The sequence below is a fragment of the Rhinatrema bivittatum genome, chromosome 1 (assembly GCF_901001135.1).
Source record: "Rhinatrema bivittatum chromosome 1, aRhiBiv1.1, whole genome shotgun sequence".
Taxonomy (NCBI): domain Eukaryota; kingdom Metazoa; phylum Chordata; class Amphibia; order Gymnophiona; family Rhinatrematidae; genus Rhinatrema; species Rhinatrema bivittatum.
This window is the reverse complement of record NC_042615.1, coordinates 383,333,136-383,351,215: the sequence shown is the minus strand read 5'-3', so window position 1 is coordinate 383,351,215 and position 18,080 is coordinate 383,333,136. Positions and strand designations below refer to the sequence as shown.

Genomic DNA, 18,080 nt, shown 5'->3' with positions numbered 1-18,080 from the left:
ATTCCACCCAAGAAATGGCAGAGGGTCCATGCCAAATCCAGGGGGCATCAGTCCTGCACCCACTGAACTACCTTCCCCCACTGATGAACCAGTTAGGGGAGCCCCCAATTCCAGGTGAAAGCTTCTGGCAACTCTTTTTCCATTCCTGAATCATGCTAGAAAGGACCGGGCTTAGCAAAATCAGATGGAGACATCTCCCGGAGCCTCTAAACAGTGCTGACACAAGTTAGAGGGAATGCCAGGGTGAGATGCCCGAATATGGCAAGCAGCACAAAGGGTAAGGTGCTTAGGGTTCTTTGCTATCAGTGCCAAAGTCATTTAAACAGCACGTTCTAAACAGGCATCTGAGAAGTGTGCACCCAGCTGTGCTCACAATAGCTACCTGTAAAAATAAATAAGTAAATAAATAGACACTCAAAAACAGGCGCCTAATGCACTATTCAGATAAGATGCCCAACTTGAGCACCTGTCTAGGCGACCTGAAGTGTATCACTGTGTGTCCACTAGGAGTCCTTACATGCACAATTGAGCACCCAGGTAGGCATCCTTATGCGCCCAACTGAGTGCCCAGCTAAGTGCATAACTACACGCACAGCCGGGCATCCAAGAGAAAACAAGCATACCTTATAGACTTAGTTTTTGGGTACTTGCCAGGTTCTTATGGCCTGGATTGGCCACTGTTGGAAACAGGATGCTGGGCTTGATGGACCCTTGGTCTGACCCAGTATGGCATTTTCTTATGTTCTTATGTGCAGCCAGTGCACTCAACTGAAAACCGAAACTGCCAGTGCACTCAACCGAAAAACGCCGACACCCAACAACTATTGGTGTCTTGAACTAGGGGTAATACCTGGCTTACCTATGCTTGTCTTGCCACCCAAGGTTTCCTGATTTTGGAGCAGCCGTGGGCGGGATGCTGAGTCCATCTGTCTACACTAAGGAAAACAAAATTATCAGGTAAGTCATTTCTCCATTTCCTAGCGTGTAACAGATGGATTCAGGACCAATAGGATGTACAAAAGCTACTCCCGACCAGGTGGGAGGCTACCCGCAGCCCACTTAGTACTGCCCTTGCAAATGATGTGTCCTCCCGGGCCTGGACATCCAGGCAGTAGAACCTGGAGAACGTCGCCACCCGACAGATCTCGGCGGGTGACAGCATCTTTGTTTCTGCCTAGGACACTGCCTGGGCCCAGGTAGAATGGGGCTTGACTTGTAAAGGCGGAGGCTTCCCTGCCTCTACGTAGGCCGCCTTGATTACTTCTTTGATCCAGCAGGCTATGGTTGCCCGCGAGGCCGCTTCCCCTTGTTCCTTCCCGCTGTGAAGGACGACTAGATGGTCCATCTTTCGTATGGATTCCGATTTTTCCAAGTATTGGACTAGGAGTCTGCAGACGTTTAGGTGGTGAAGACAGTGAGTCTTCAGAGTCCTTATGTTCGTCCGGAGATGGTTTGGTTTAGATGAAATTGAGAAACCACCTTCGGGAAAAAGGAGGGGACCGTGCGTAGTTGTATGGATTCCGGTGTGAACCTGAGGAACGGTTCTCGACAGGATAGGGCTTGAAGCTTGGAGATGCGACGGGCTGAACATATTGCCACTAGGAATGCAGTCTTCAAGCTCAGGAGCGAGTAGGTCTGAAGAAGGCTCCCGCTAGGAAGTCTAGTACTAGATTGAGATTCCATAGGGGCATAGGCCACTTTAAGGGTGGTCGGATTTGTTTGACCCCTGTCAGGAAGTGGGAAACATCTGGATGAGTTGATAGACTGATGTCATCCACTTTGGCTCTGAAGCAGTCCAGCGCGGCCATCTGAACCTTGAGAGAGTTGAGACACAACCCCTTCATCAAGCCGTCCTGCAGAAATTCCAGGATCATGGGGATTTTGACCATCTGCGGAAGGATCTCGCGGTCCTCACACCAGGCTTCGAATATTCTCTATATTTGTATGTAAGCTAGAGACGTGGAAAACTTGCGTGCTCAGAGCAAGGTGTCAATCACTGCCTTAGAGTATCCGCTCTTCTTCAGTCGAGTCCTCTCAATGGCCAGACCGTAAGAGAGAATCGAGTCGGGTCTTCATGGAGCATCGGTCCTTGCCGGAGAAGGTCCCTGTGTGGAGGTAGGCACAGAGAGTTCCCCGCAAGAATTCTTCACATGTCTGCATACCATGACCTTCTTGGCCAGTCTGGGGCCACTACAAGTACTAGCCCCCTGTGGTGCTCTATCTTGCGGATGATCCTGCCCAGTAGTGGCCATGGTGAGTGGAGTTTTATGGATGCACTTAGCCAATTTGTTTGTTTTTCATATATTATTTTGTGTATTATGGATAGTATTTTGTAGTCAATCCTGTATTTTATTGGGAGCCAGTGTAGTGAGATGAGAGTTGGAGTAATGTGATCGTATTTTTTCGTTCCTGTGAGTATTCTGGCGGCTGTATTTTGAAGGATTTGTAGAGGTCGGATGGTAGTGAGAGGTATGTTGAATAGAAGGGAGATGCAATAATCCAGGTTGGAGAAGATGAGTAGTTGGAGGACTGTTCTGAAGTCGTTGGGGGAAAGGATTAGGTGTCGTATGGTTAGGAGTTTGTGATATCCGTCTTTGATTTTTGCAGAGATGTGATTCTTGAAGGATAGTTCTTTGTCAATTATGACTCCTAGGTTGCGGGCATGGGTGACAGGGGGGACTGTTGTATTTTGATTCATTATGTTGAGTGGTGGTATGTGCGTAGGGTTGTTCTATCCAGCATGATTATTTCTGTCTTATCAATGTTTATGATAAGTCTTATGTTGGTTAGTAGTTACTTATTTTGGTGAGGTAATTGGCTGTTTTTTTTGTAGGTGTCTTCCAGAGAGTTTTGTATTGGGATAAGTATGTGGATGTCATCAGCATATAAGAAGTGAGTCAGTTTAAGGTTTGAGAGGAAGTGGCATATCGGGAGAAGATAATGTTGAAGAGTGTTGCCGATAGGCGGAGCCTTCGGGAACTCCAGTGTCAAGGTTTATTTTCTTTGAGAGGGTGTCGTTGATTGATTACCTGGTAGGTCCTTTGAGATAGATAGGATGAGAACCATTGTAGGGTTTTTTCATTTATACCGATTTCGGAAAGGCGGTCAATCAGTATTGAATAGTTTACCGTGTCAAAGGCTACTGATAGGTCTAGTAGGACTAGAAGGTAGCTGTGGCCATTGTCAAATCCTTTGAGCACGGTGTCATTAAGTGAGAGGAGTAGTGATTCAGTGTTTAGTTGTTTCCTGAAGCCGAATAGCATGGGAAGTAGGATGTTGTTCCTTTCCAAGTGATCACCGAGTTGGGAGTGGACGATTTTTTCAATAATTTTGGCAATGAAAAAATTTCATGTCCAGATTTTGCCCCTCTACTTAGCTCCTGTTGCCTTCACTACGGTTCACATACCTAATCCTCACCTCACTAGCCGTTTATTATATTGTACAGTGACACCCTTATATGCTCCTCTGTTCCATGATTTCAATTTGGTGCAATACCTTAGCGTCAACCCCTAGTTTTCTGTTTCTTAGTTCAAGACCTAAGCCTAGCCTCTGCGACACGGATGTATTATATTTACTCTCTCTGGGACCACTGTTTTCTGTACAAATGTTAAATGTTGTTCTGCTTGTTTGTTGGTTAATAAGATTTTATTATTAGTTCTTTGTAATTGTTCACATTTGAAGCTCTGTTAATGTTCTATGTAATTGCTTTCATTTACCGAAGCACTGTTTCTGTTCAATGTAAACCGAACTGATTTGTAAACCCTTACAAGAATTTCGGTATATAAAACTGTTAAATAAATAAATAATGAATGGTAGGTTTGATATGGGTCAGTAGTTTAGTGGGTTTTCTGGATCAAGGTTGGTCTTTTTTCAGTATGGGTTTGATAATTGCAGATTTTAGGCAGTCGGGGTAGTTTCCTTCTGTGAGGGATAGGTTCACGATGTTGGTCAATGTTTTGGTTATTGATGACTCGATGGCTTTGATCATCTGTATGGGTCTACTATTGATCGGGTGCTTAGCTGGGTTCATTTTCTTGATGATATTTTGGATTTCCAGTGATTATGCTGGGTCAAAGTTGGGCCAGCTTGGTGTTAGATTGATTTGTATTTTCGAGTCTTGCGTGTTGTTGAGGTTGTTGTTTATGAGGTTTTTGATTTTTTCGTTATAGAAGTCTGCAAAGTTGTTGCTTGAGAGGTTGGTGATGTCTGGTCATTGGAGGATTTGGTTAGGCCATGTACGATATTGAAGAGCATTCTTGGGTTGTGTTGGAATTTTTTTATTTTCTTTTTTTGAGTAGAAGTCTTTTTCTGCGTTGTGGATAAGTTTTTTGTAGTATGCTAAGTGTGACCAGTAGGTGTTCAGTGGTGTAGGTGTTTTGTTGTTCCTCCAGGTTTTTTCTTTTTTCCAGAGTTCACGTTTGGCTGATCTGATGTTGTCATGGTACCATTGGTTCTGGTGTTTTGGGTTTTTTATTGTTTTCTTTATTATGGGGTTTATCTTGTCTGCTCTTGTTTTAGTGATGTTGAGCCATGATGAGGTGGCGTTTTCTGCGTTAGTTAGGTCTATGTTTGTTAGTTCTCTTTGTAGATTGTCTTGAAGAGTCTCTATATTGAAGGGTGGTCGGTAGGAGAAGGATCTCGGTGGGCTTTTTTCTGTTGTAAGTTTACAGTTGGAAGACATGTTGGCGTAGATTAGAGAGTGGTCCGACCAGGGGACATTAGTAATGTTTGTGTGGTAATTAGCCCATGTGTCAGTATTGACAAAGATGAGGTCTAGTGTGTGACCCGCTTTGTGCCTTTGATGATTTGACTTAGTCCTAGGGTTCATAGGGCGTCTGTTATTGCATTACATGTGGGGGATTGTGTCAACGTGTATGTTAAAGTCTCCTAAGATGATGATGGGTTTATTGATAGATAGTTTGGACAAGAAGAATTCTATTAGTGGTGAGCAGTTTCGATCCAGTGAGTTGGGGGGGACAATATACCAGACAGTAGGGGTGAGTCGAATAGTGCGATTTCCAGTGGTGGGAGGGTGTTGGTTGAGAGTAGTTTCATTTGTAGGTTGTGGTTTTTTTTTATGATTAGCTTAGACCTCCTTTCTTTTTTGGTCGGGGGATTGAAAATGTTCTGTATATGGGGTTGTTGATTTGGTTGATTAAGACTGGGTCAGTGTTTCTTATTCATGTTTCCGTGATGGCTATGAAATCTGGTTGTGATCATCAAGTAGGTCGGAGATGACAGGTATTTTCTTTACTATGGGTTGTGTGTTGAATAGAAGTCATGATAGTGCTATGTAACTGCTGTAGGTCTTAGTGTTGATGTGAGTGATGTTTGTTTGTTGGTACTTACAGTTTTTGGGTTTTTTTCTTGTTTCCTTCTGTGGGTTATCCATGCTTTGATCTTTTCTGTGGGATTTGAGCGTTTGCCATTTCTTGTGGCGTGCACTACAGTTTGCACGAAGGGGTGCACAAAGGGGTGCGCCCCTTTGTTGCGCTCCTTTGGCGTGCGAAGCCTGGGGAGCACGCCTTTCTGTGAGGTGGGTCCTCCGGCGCCTCCGGATGATGTCACCGGGGGGGCAGGCCTCCCGGCCAAGGATGCCAGGTTGCTGTGGTTTTTTTTGCGGCACTCTCTGCCCCTCTTCAGTCTTCCGTTGTCTCCTTGGGTGCTGGGCATCCGCTGGTGCCGATCTCGGGGCACCAAAACAAACACACACTTAAATCCCCTACCCTTTTCCCTTGGTTCTCAGATTGAAAGGGTACTGAAACAGCAGGTGATGGTCTCTCAAACCCATGTATGAGGCATGTCAAAACTATAGAAAGGGAAACCGAGCAAAACTTCAGCAAAATATTGTGGCTGCCATGTTAATCCACATGAATATGCAGAAATATAGGTCAAACAAATAAGTTGTAGGTAATGTTCCCTCTAATTTTTGATATGCTACATGCACAAAAATGTTTTGTGCAACTTTTTATAAACAGAATTCAAATTTGTGCACCATGAGCCAGTATAATGCAAATATTGGGATTTCTTGTGTGCACTATGTTTTGCCGTGTGTGCACATTTCATGACCTTTGTGCACACATGGCAAAAGAGCTTAGAGGGAACAGTGGTTGTAGGTCAGGGTAGGAAACTCCAGTCCACAATAGAGGCAGTGCATGAAAATATTCTTCATACATATTCATTGTGGGTATGCTGAAAACTTAACCTGTTTGCGGCACTCATCAACCAGAGTTGCCTATACCTGTTAAGTCAATACCTTTTTATTGCATCAACACAAAAGCTAAGATAAGCTCTCAAAGGCTAGTCACAGATATAATGAGTTAATCCAATAAAAAGATATCACCTAAAGCTTTGTAGACTTAGTTCTATATGGAGCAAAACTGGAAGTTTTTCAAATTCTAACCCCTCCCAGCTAAAGCAGGCAGAAGATTAATTTTGCAAATCCTGTGACAAGAGTGGAGAACACCAAACATTAAGGGCCCAGAGCACATATGCCCATAAATGAAATAATATGGGCCAGGAGCTCCACTGTTTCCACCTACTTTAGCTAAAATATTCCATTGAGTTAGGCCAGAAACATGTGGAAGATGTTTCTGGCCTAACTCAATGGAATATTTAAAATTTAAATAAATAGAGTCCCTGATCATGACAAAGGAAATTGGGACTCAGGACAGCAGCAACAGAAGTAGCAAGGAACCAGAGGGAGGAGGAAGGAGGATTAAATGTAGATTTCATTAAGTTATAATTAGGGCTTCTGATTTCCAGTTAATTAAAACTCCACCACCACTACCATTAAGAAATCAACAATTTCAGTTATAACAAAAAAAAAACAACACACAATAGAAACTGGCCTTCCTCAGACTGCTGGGTCCCTCCTACCACTGGCCTCTATCACCCCTCCCAGTTGCCATTGCTGTCTACTGGCCACTCCAACTGATAATAGGACCGGTGGCAGCAGCAATAACATGAAGAGTTGAAGCACGGAGTGATGACAGAGATGGCATGCCTCTCCTCCCAGGCCCCTCTCCTCATACACGGAAGCCCGGATGGAGCAAGGCCACCACAGGGCCTGGGAGCGGAGCGCATACTTATTCCTCAGCCCACATTCCCACAATGCAGGGTTTTCCTGCCTGCTGAGCTAACAGCGTGCTGGGGTGGGTCCTCCCGTTGATTATGATATGGCTCTAAGAAAGCATACTTGGGCTGTTTGGAGGGAGATCAGTGTTTCTTACAAATTAGAGAATATCTGCCTCACAAGAAGCCAGGGTTTCTTCTAAGGTATATGTAGAGCACCCGATTCTTAATTCATGCTTTAAAAACTAGAAGAAATACTGACATACGATTTCTAAAATTGAATCAACTTGTGCACACAGAACTACGAAATACTTGAGCGCCACAATTCTTTAGATTCTAGATGGAATTTATGTATTTATGTTTCTCATTTTTTTATGAGGATATTTAACCCATATTTTTAAGAAAATATGCAATAATTTAACAAAAGTTTATTTTGTAATCACAGCAAGGCTCTCAAGGGTGTACACTGTAGTGGGCTATCAGCACATCTCAGGTAAGAGTAACATTTCTATACTTTATTCAGAGCAGCAGCATCCCACCTTCCAGTCCAAAGCATTCATCAGCATTGTCAGATGGAGAAGAATTGTTTTCTTTTTCCTCATACTTTTGTTTACTTTTCTAACATTTGTTGCCTTTGTAATTGCTCCTTTTAATTTGGCCCACTGTTCCACCTCGCCTATTTTCTCCCAGTCTTCTAGTTCTTCTTACAGGTACATCCCCATTTTGTCCAAATTTTTGAAATTCAAAACTCAGATCTTCGTGTGACTTCTCTGTTATCTTATTTGTGATATCAAACCATACCATATAATAATCGCTGGTGCTCAGGTGGGCACCTGTCCGGACATTAGAGACATTATCTCCATTAGTAAGTATTAGGTCAGGTATCACTCTCTCCCTCCTGGATTCCATTACTATTTGTTTAAGCAAAACCCCTTGAAGGGCATCCACTCTCCCTCTATTTTTTTTTTTTTTTTGCAGATTCTCCAGAAGTTTGGAATTCAGGACCAGGAATTCTAAAATGCCCCAGCAAGTGTTCTGGATGATTTGCTGGTCTGGAGTTCTAGGGATTCCCCTTGAGGGCAGTAAGATTTCTGTTCCTCAGAATCTTTTTCCTATCTGTTCCTAAAACAATGTAATACATGTATCACCATTGCAAAGTCACTCCACCAACTATTTAAAACCAGATGTATTCACCAATGCAAGCTACATAACTGTGCCAACAATGTCTGTTGCCAATTCAGAAAATATTCAGGGAAAATATTCAGGGGCCAATTCAGAGTTTTATGAGGTTTTTACTGCATATCACCAGTCCATCAGGCAGCAGCACATCTTTCTTTTATCAGAGATAATTCCTACCTCTTAAAAACTGAGTCTGTTTGTTGTCCTGTGAGTCATTCCTGAGGGCTGATGTAATAACACTGATCTCCCGCCATACCACTGGCTGGTCTGGAAAATTCACAAACCTACAAAGTGTCAGGCATAAAAAAAACAGAATTTTAACTAAGAACAGAAAATCAGCCCATTTTGTGACTCCTTAAAGGTGGGGACAAGATCCCCCCCAGCTACCTCATTTGCTTTAAAGTAGCTTGATGGACCCTTGGTCTGACACAGTATAGCAAATCTTATGTAAAGGAGATTTAAAGGAGAATAAAACACTGAGATTAGATATCAGGAGAATACATAAATTCTTCCATGCACTTCCAGGAAGATGCTGGGACAGAAGACAAAATTATAGAACAAAATGACTTGTTAAATTGAAGGACTGAGAATATTTTAAATATGTCTGTCTGTCCTGTTTCAGCGTCTGCTGTCAAGGTTACCTATCAGACTTTAATGCCCATTTTCCCTGCTCATGTCCTATACCATAGCTTCCCAGACCTATCCTACTGACCCTACAAGCCAGTTGGGTTTTCAAAAAATCTACAATGCATATCAATAAGATATATTTGCAAATACCAAGTCTCCATTATATGCAAATATAGCTTATGCACAGCCATTGTAGATACATGTTTGGGAAAGTTTGTCTTATAAGAGCTCATTCATTGTTTAATCCCCTTCCTCCTGCTTTTCTCCCTAGTTTATGAATCCCCGCCACAGATACTATGCTCAGATATGTCAGTACTGCTTTATGGTTGGCAGGAGATGCCAGAGTAGCAACAGTCATCTTTCCTCCCTCCTAGAGATCGGACACCTCACCTCTCTGGCATGACAACCCCAGCTAGTCCTGATGGATAGCAAGACTTGAAACAAAGTCTATCGCACCACAACCCCCATGGCCCATGCCACAAGGCTGGTCCCAGCTAAGCCACTTTTGAAGAAGTGCGACCACCACCTTATTTATTTTACCCTTCTACTTTGTCTGTATAGCAAAGGTAAAAAAAGACTGGCAGCCTCAAACTCTACAACATAACTTGGAAGGGAAGCTATGTAGAGATCAGATTACAAAACGATCTCAAAACCTTTAAGAAAAGTTTAAAAACATGGCTTTTTAAACAAGCATACTATAAAGAGACCGGAGAATAGAAAAAAAAAAATACAGGAATAGGCAGAAGAGCACCAACACACTGCACTACTCTCAGAATGTGCAATGCTATATTCACCACAAACATAATTGTAAAATACAGAGAATAAGAATTTTACCAGTGATTAGTACTGTAAAGGCACACCTGGGCATGACCTACTTCACTTTTCAAATGGATTGCTAGTTCTTTTGATATATTTGTAACTGAACCTTTTGCGGCACCTGTTAGAATGTACTATAGTACGCACTCAATCACCTTAATTTATGTGCCAACATGTAAACCATTGCGATGGTATTTACTTAGCGATGGTATAGAAAAGATTTTAAATAAATAAAAATAAATAAGTCATCTCTCATACTTACATATCATACAACAGCCTGCCTGCTGATGCTGTCCGCTCAGCGTTTCTTTCAATAGTGTACATTTCATACTGAAATAGAAAAGAACACATTAACTCCTAATTCACAAACTCCCCAGCTTTTGAGAGAAATCACCTTAAATTATCTTAACACACTCAAAAATAAATGAATTAATAATAATAATAATAGTATGTGTTAATACTGCACCATATCTGGGGCTTCTGATTTTTGGGGATTTTACTTTAACAATCCAGAGTCTAAAGGGAGCTCAGAGCTGTAGGCAGTGGCGACTTCTTACAGCTGCCAATACAGTGATGTCTGTGGTTGCACCTACAAATGTCAACAGTAAAAAGAATTTGCGCTGCCTGCAACTCCTCTTGGATTCTGCAGTTGGCCAAATGAAAATCCCTTAAATCCAGAAGCCCTCACCATAAGGCAGCAGTCACTCCCTCTAAACCAGGGCTTCCCAAAGATTTAGTCACTGTGAGCCCAATTTTGATATTTGAAAATTCACATGACCCCAGAGGACAACCAAAACAAATTAACAGGGATGCAGTCCCCTTCAACAATCACTCCACTCTCACACTCTCCCCTCAAGCTCCACCTCCTCCAGCAGACCCCCCCCCCCCACCTCTTCCCCTTCAGCTGATCCCTCTTACATCCCCCCCAGCTCCTCACCCTTTCCTGCTGATCCTCTCTCATCCCCAAGCCCTTCTTACAACTCCCAAACTGCATACCTCACAGCCAACCCTTCTCTCATCCCCTAGTTAAATCTTCTTTCATTATCCCTCTGTCACTCTTCACAGGCAATTCCTCTCTAGCTGATTCAATCCTCAAACTCCTGCATCCAGTCCTTTCCTTCCAATAGCAACTTCTCCAAATATTCCCCAACCAGGGTCATCAGTGGCAACATTTTTATTTGAGCCCCAAGGCCAAGGTGGATGACATCTCGTGGGAAGAGAGAACAAGTTGTTGACAAGGGCAATATTTTTTCTTGGGTAGTTTCAGTGGTAGGTGAGGAGAAAGGAACAGTAGCAAACTTCACGGGCCTGTGCACTCAGTCCTCCCTTCCCCTCGTGGTTGGTCGCAAGCCTGATTGATGTGCAAGTGGTAGCACTATTAGTAATGAAAGTCAGCATGGGGCCTACAAGCCAGTGCAAGCTCACAGGCCCTGCAGCAGCCCCAGTTCTTCCTCACAAAGCTTTCTATTAATAAAGAAACTCAAGCAAAGCGGGGCCACTACAGGGTCTGTGAGTGTATGCTGGTTCACAGGTCCCATGCTGCCTTCCACTATTAATGCTGCTGCTTCTGGTGCCTGAAGAACACTGCCATTGGGGGCATTTATGACATTAGCTGAAGGTTTTCTGACCCCATATGACCTCCCCCTGCTCATCCCAATACTCACCTCCTCCCCCACCCCCAGTTCATCACTTCCAATACTCTCTTCCCCTATTTCCTCAACTCTTCCCAACACTCTCTCCCTAGCTCATCTCTACCAACATTCTCCCCCTCCTCCCTCAGCTTGTCCCCTCCAATACCCGCTTCCTCTCCCCAGCTCATATCCCTCAACTAGCTTATCTCCCCACCCCAACAGGTCCCTTCTCCCTGCACTGTCTCAGACCCTCTCTCTCTCCTCCCCTAGTCTCTCTCACTGCCTCTCCCAATGACCAAAGCACAGCAGTTTTCCTGAACCTCGTGGCTTTCAGAGTGAGGGGCAGTGCCTGAACTCTCATGCTGTTCTCAATCTCGCAAGAACAGCATGGGAATTTGGACACCACGCTTCTCACACAGAGCTACGCATGCAGGAAGACGACAGCAGCAGCACTGGCTCCAGCTCCTCCTCCCATATTCTGTTTTTTGTCTGCTCATGGGTCAAATTCTGTATTGCACAGTTGTGTAAAATTCCCCCAGGAGTAAATTTTGTTAATATTGCTCATGAATGATAGATACCACACAAACAGTGGAAACAGCTTTTCTAATGTCTATGTTTAATGATATATTGTATTGTATTGTATTGTAACCGAACCTTTGATGGCACCTGTTAGAATGTACTATAGTACACTTTTACCTACATTAAATATGTGCCTACATGTAAACCGTTGCGATGGTATATAACTTAGCGACTGTATAGAAAAGTTTTTAAATAAAATAAATAATGAATGAATGGCAAGAGCAAATTCTCTGCTACAATTATTTTTGGGCTCACTGCTTCTGAAAACAACCAGGCTGTCATCACTTGAAACTTCAATCCTCATTTAGAGAACAAGTTTCAAAAGCCATTAAGAACATAAGAAATTGCGATATTGGGTTAGACCAAGGGTCCATCAAGCCCAGCACCCTGTTTCCAACAGTGGCCATCCAGGCCATAAGAACCTGGCAAGTACCCAAACACTAAGCAGATCCCATGCAACTGATGATAGTAATAGCAGTAGCTATTCTCTAAGTCAACCTGATTAATAGCAGTTAATGGGTTTCTCCTCCAAGAACTTATCCAAACCTTGTTTAAACCCAGCTACACTAACTGCACTAACCATATCCCCTGGCAACAAATTCCAGAGCTTTATTGTGCGTTGAGTGAAAAAGAATTTTCTCCGATTAGTTTTTAAATGTGTTACTTGCTAACTTCATGGAGTGCCCCTAGTCCTATTATCTGAAAGAGTAAATAACCAATTCACACTTACCTGTTCTAGACCTCTCATGATTTTAAAGACCTCTATCATATCCTCCCTCAGCCATCTCTTCTGCAAGCTGAACAGCCCTAACCTCTTTAGCCTTTCCTCAAAGGGGAGCTGTTCCATCCCCTTTATCATTTTGGTCGCCCTTTCTCTGTGCTTTCTCCATCGCAACTATATCTTTTTTTGAGATATGGCGACCAGAACTGTACAGAGTACTCAAGGTGCAGTCTCACCATGGAGCGTTACAGAGGCATTATGACAGTTTCCACCAAACGCCTTCTGAAAATCTAAATACACTATATCTACCGGCTCACCTTTATCCACGTTTATTAACCCCTTCAAAAAATAAAGCAGATTTGTGAGGCAATGCTGACTGTGTTCCATTCAACCATGTCTTTCTATATGCTCTGTGGATTATAGTTTCCTGGATCACCCCTGGATCCCTTTTTACATATCGGGGTTGCACTGGCCACCCTCCAGTCTTTAGGTACAATGGATGATTTTAATGACAGGTTACAAATTTTAACTAATAGGTCTGAAATTTCATTTTTTTTTTAGTTCCTTCAGAACCCTGGGGTGCATACCATCCAGCCAAAGTGATTTGTTACTCTTTAGCTTGTCAATCTGGCCTACTACATCTTCCAGGTTCACTATGATTTGGTTCAGTTCATCTGAATCATCACCCTTGAAAACCATCTCTGGAACCGGAATCTCCCCAACATCCTCATTAGTAAACACAGAAGCAAAGAATTCATTTAGTCTTTCTGCAATGGCCTTATCTTCCCCTAAGAGCCCCTTTAACCCCTCTATCATCTAACTGTCCAACCGACTCCCTCACAGGTTTCTTGCTTCGGATATATTTGAAACAGTTTTTATTATGAGTTTTTGCCTCTACAGCCAACTTCATTTCAAATTCTCTATTAGCCTGTCTTATCATTGTTTTACACTTAACTCGGCAATGCTTATGTTTATCCTATTTTCTTCAGATGGATCCTTCTTCCAATTTTTGAAGGATGTTGTTTTGGCTAGCCTCTTTCACCTCACTTTTTAACCATGCCGGTAATCGTTTTGCCTTCCTCCCACCTTTCTTAATGCATGGAATACATCTGGACTTCACTTCTAAGATTGTATTTTTAAACAATGTTGATGCCTGTGGTACACTTAACCTTTCCAGCTGCACCTTTCAGTTTTTATTTTCCTCATTTTATCAAAGTTTCCCTTTTGAAAATTTAATTTTAGAGCTGTAGGTTTACATTGTCCCCCTTCCAGTCATTAATTCAAATGTGATCATGTTATAATCACTATTGCCAAGTGGCCCCACCACCGTTACCTCTCTCACCAAATCCTGCATTCCACTAAGAATTAAATCTAAAATGGCTCCCTCTTTCTTTGGTTCCTGAACCAATTGCTCCATGAAGCAGTCATTTATTCCATCCAGGAATTTTATGTCTCTAGCATGTCCTGATGTTACATTTACTCAGTCAATATTGAGGTAATTGAAATCTCCCATTATTACTGCACTGCTAAACTGTTTAGCTTCCCTGCGCACTCTTAGCATTTCATCATCTGTCTGATCATTTTGTCCAGGTGGACAATAGTATACTCCTATCACTATACTCTTACGCAAGTCACATGGAATTTCTACCCATATAGATTCTACTGAGCATTTAGTCTATTGTATGATCTTTATCCTGTTGGACTCTATACCCCCCCCCCCCCCAAGACATAAAGTGCTACACCCCCACCAAGCTGATCCTCCATATCACTGCAGTATAATTTGTACCCTAATATAGCACTGTCCCATTGGTTATCCTTCTTCCACCAGGGCTCTGAGTAAGCTGTCTGAAAATTGCCCATCCTTTCCCAGGTAAATGATTGCACAGGGAATAGCAAAGTGTGCACTTTGTACCCATGGGAAGAAAAAAAGCAAGCTCAGAGGTGGAGGAATAAAGGTAGTCTGAGGGAGTTTCCTATAAAACTCCCTCAGAGTGGGAGAGAATAATCCCTATTACCAGTCAAAGTAAACCTATACATTGCCTAGAGTTTAAGGATCAATAAGAAAAGGATTATCCATAAAACAAAGATTCCAAAAAGATCTTGATAGCCAAAAACAAATGTTTAACAGTATGCTCCCTACTAATATTTGCTCCAGCTGGACCCATCATTTAATGTAATACTCTGCCACATATACAAAGCACAAAGTTGGGCCACAGCATACTATTAATAACCCACCCAAATTACTTTTCTGATATAAAACTGCCTGAGACACTCAAGAGGGTCAAAAGGTTCCAAAAGAACCAGATTTTTTTTAACCTGTTTTAAAGTTGTTAGGATTCGAAATAAGAAGCATTTGAAAAGGAAAACATAACTCTGGTAGGAAAGACAACTTAAGTGCTGCAAAGCAGCTAAACCAGGACAAGTTGAATTGAGACCTAAGGTCAAGCTCACTAGACAGACTGGAAATCAATGGGAATTAATTAATTCAAGAGACTGTCTTCTGCACCAATTTGAACACCAAATAGGACATGTACTCACGTGCCTACTTAAAGAGAAACTTACCAGATAGGGCAGCCACCACTATATCTGGAGATTTAGGTTCAAAATCTCAGATTTTTCTACATTAAACTTTAAAACCCGATAATTCTCCCCCCCCCCCCAAAAAAAACCAACTCTCATCAGGATTGGAAGAGTATAAAAAAAAAAAAAAAGATTTACTTAAAACAATGCTATCAGCAAAAACAGAAATTTTAAATTCAGTATCCGACCACAACATAACTGATATCACCCAACCTTCAGACTTGTTAAGCTAGAGGTTCCATTATGATAGCAAATAATAGCGGAGACAAGGGGCACCCCTGGTGAGATCATCCTTCCAGGAATCCAAACATCACCTACCAGTGTGCACGCCCTTAGTTCTTTTTTTCAGGCATTGTTTTTGACTGTTTGTCCTGGATTCTTTTTTTCGTGTGCAATCGTAGATGGGAAAATGGAGAGACCGAATTTAAGTTGTCTCGTACCTCCTTTCTCACCAATGAACTATTCCCCAAATGCTTTCTCAATTAGTAGGGAATTGTTCTGGTGAATACCTTGTTGTCGACAGCGCAAATAAGATGGCATTTGGTCAGCCAGAGGATGAAACATCCTTAAGTCACGAGATCCGCATTCCTCCTCCTGCTTCAGTTTTTTCTCAAAATTCTCAGACCACTAAGTTCTTTCAAGATTTTTGATATGGGAGCCGCAGTATCTACAATATTAGTGACTGAAGAGCTGAGAGTACTTTAGCTTAATCGGTGCTTCAGAGGCCAGCAAACAGAGCCATAGCCAGGAAATCTGGTGCCTATGGACAAGTGAAAAGCTGCACCCTCGTCCATTACACAAAACAATGCACTACGAGTTAGGAGACTGTCTAATGTTTGTACAGCAATATTAGGTCTATTGTAATACAGCATGGGCACGAGCTTGGCCCTCTGAAAGCCACAAAAAGAAAGAATTACAATTCAATAAGCTTTCTATATCAAAACAGCACTAACTGCCAGCACTCAAACAGCAACAATCTTACCTATGAAAAAGTAACAATGCAAACATTACAACACCCCCTATTAAAACAGAGCAAGCCATGCTACTATAGATCTCTCCACAGAAACTAATCACTAGTGGAATACCTCACCTCGGTCACACATGCAGAACACAGACAGACCCTCACCAAATACAGAAAAAACAAACCATAAAATATGAATGGAAAAGTGCAGACAAAAACTGAACTGAAAATCGCAAGAAGCCAGATTCTGTATTTAGTTCAACAATAGAAAAAAAGTAAACATTACCATTCCTCATAAAACTAAATCAAGAAATATAAATTTCATCAATGGTAGTAAAACCACATGAAAAGATATAATTCAAAACAGCTATTAAATAGAACAGCCAATAATTAAAAAATATTTTCTTAACATCAATAAAATTTGTCATAACAGACACATTAAATAACACCCAATAATTAAAACAAATAAGGATTTTTAAAAATCCCCAGCTTTCCACTCCTGGGAACTTTGATTTCCAGATGCTCTAAGATTCCCAAGGATTAGCAGGAAGAGAGGAAGGTTTGTTGCACATAATTCTTCTGCTCTCTCTCTTGCACACACACACACACACACACACACACACACACACACACACACACACACACACACACACACACGCTCTTCCTCTCTCATCTCGCAAGCACACGCACACATGATCTCACTCACACTCTCCCTCACATATGCACGCAACATTCACACACACATGCACAAACATGCTCTCATTTTCACACATGCTCTCACACATACACTCATTCTCTCTCATTCTCCCACACTCAGACATAAACACGTCTCACACACACTCATAGGCTCCCTTTCTCGTCCTCTCTCTCACACACACACACACACACTAGCTTCCCCCTCCTCTTCTTGAAACAGCAGCAGCCGTCTCCTTTTTCATCTCTTGCAGCCCAAAAGACTTCTTCTTGGGGTTGACCCAGCTCTGTCCTGCATTCCTTCCTGCAGAGTAGGTTGCGCCAATCCTCCTCCTCCCCCAGGCCCTGCCAGCAATTCCGGCAGGGCCGCTGCGATGCTCCTCCTCAGGGCAACATCACTGGCAGCACTTATGGTGCCCTTCAGGTAGCAGTGCCTGTGGCACGTAAAGGATTAGTAAATATTCTAGAGCACTGAAATAAGGCCCTTAATCTAGGTCTAATGTTTGAGCAGCTGTGTGACACCCTAGTGCCTAATTCCACTACAAGGATGTTAGGCATCCTAGCAAACCTTACAGTCTTGCACCCCCTAAATCCAACTTCTCACATCCTCCCTGCAATTAAAAATTATAAAATGTATAATAGATTTTGCACGGGTGATTCGGCTCAGGCAACGCAAGCCCCGCGGGCTCCAAACCTCCCTCCCACTCCTAAGGAAAAGAGAGCGGACGAGCCCCGCTCCACCTCGCACGGACGCAGGCGGGAGGGCTCGGCACCTCCAGCCCCGCTGACCTGGATGTTGAAGTCGGCCGGGTAGAGGCTGCGGGCGGTGATGAGCCAGGCTTTGGCCGCCCACAGGTCCTCCTGCACCAGCTCCCGGGCCCGTTTCACCAGGAACTCGCAGTCACCCTGCGCCGACATCGCCGACCTCCCCCACGCCGCTCAGCGCCGAATAAAAAGTGCAACGAGAAATCCACGCGCCTGACGCAAACGAAAATACGGCAAACCCGACGGCCCAAACAGCGGCAGCAAAGGCTCGGAAAGCTCCGCCCCCTCCTTCCACTTCCTCCTCCTACTCCCCAGTTAACCCCTGCAGGTGCCGGTGGCCGAACGATTCATCCTGCCTTCTCCCGTCCAGCTAGTCTGCTACAACAGCATGAACCAGGGTTGCCAGATCTGAAATATAAAATTATTACTTGGGGGAACCTCAGAATTACAATTT

At 43.0% G+C, this 18,080-nt stretch overlaps 1 protein-coding gene across 4 annotated transcripts in view; it reads right to left on the bottom strand.

The window, feature by feature from the left end:
• The window catches only part of INTS10 (integrator complex subunit 10), a 182,156-nt gene extending 164,309 nt beyond the window's left edge, over nt 1-17,847 (bottom strand). The window contains exons 1-3 of one of the 4 annotated variants that reach the window (XM_029601117.1): nt 17,603-17,847; nt 9,959-10,026; nt 8,431-8,537 (exon numbers count right to left, since the gene is read on the bottom strand). In XM_029601117.1, the coding sequence (XP_029456977.1) occupies nt 8,431-8,537; nt 9,959-10,026; nt 17,603-17,779 (352 nt within the window). In that variant the 5' untranslated portion in view covers nt 17,780-17,847. The remainder of the gene's footprint in view (nt 1-8,430; nt 8,538-9,958; nt 10,027-17,602) is intronic. The other 3 variants (XM_029601131.1, XM_029601123.1, XM_029601141.1) reach the window with 3 other exon arrangements.
• Between the last annotated feature and the right edge of the window lie 233 nt (nt 17,848-18,080).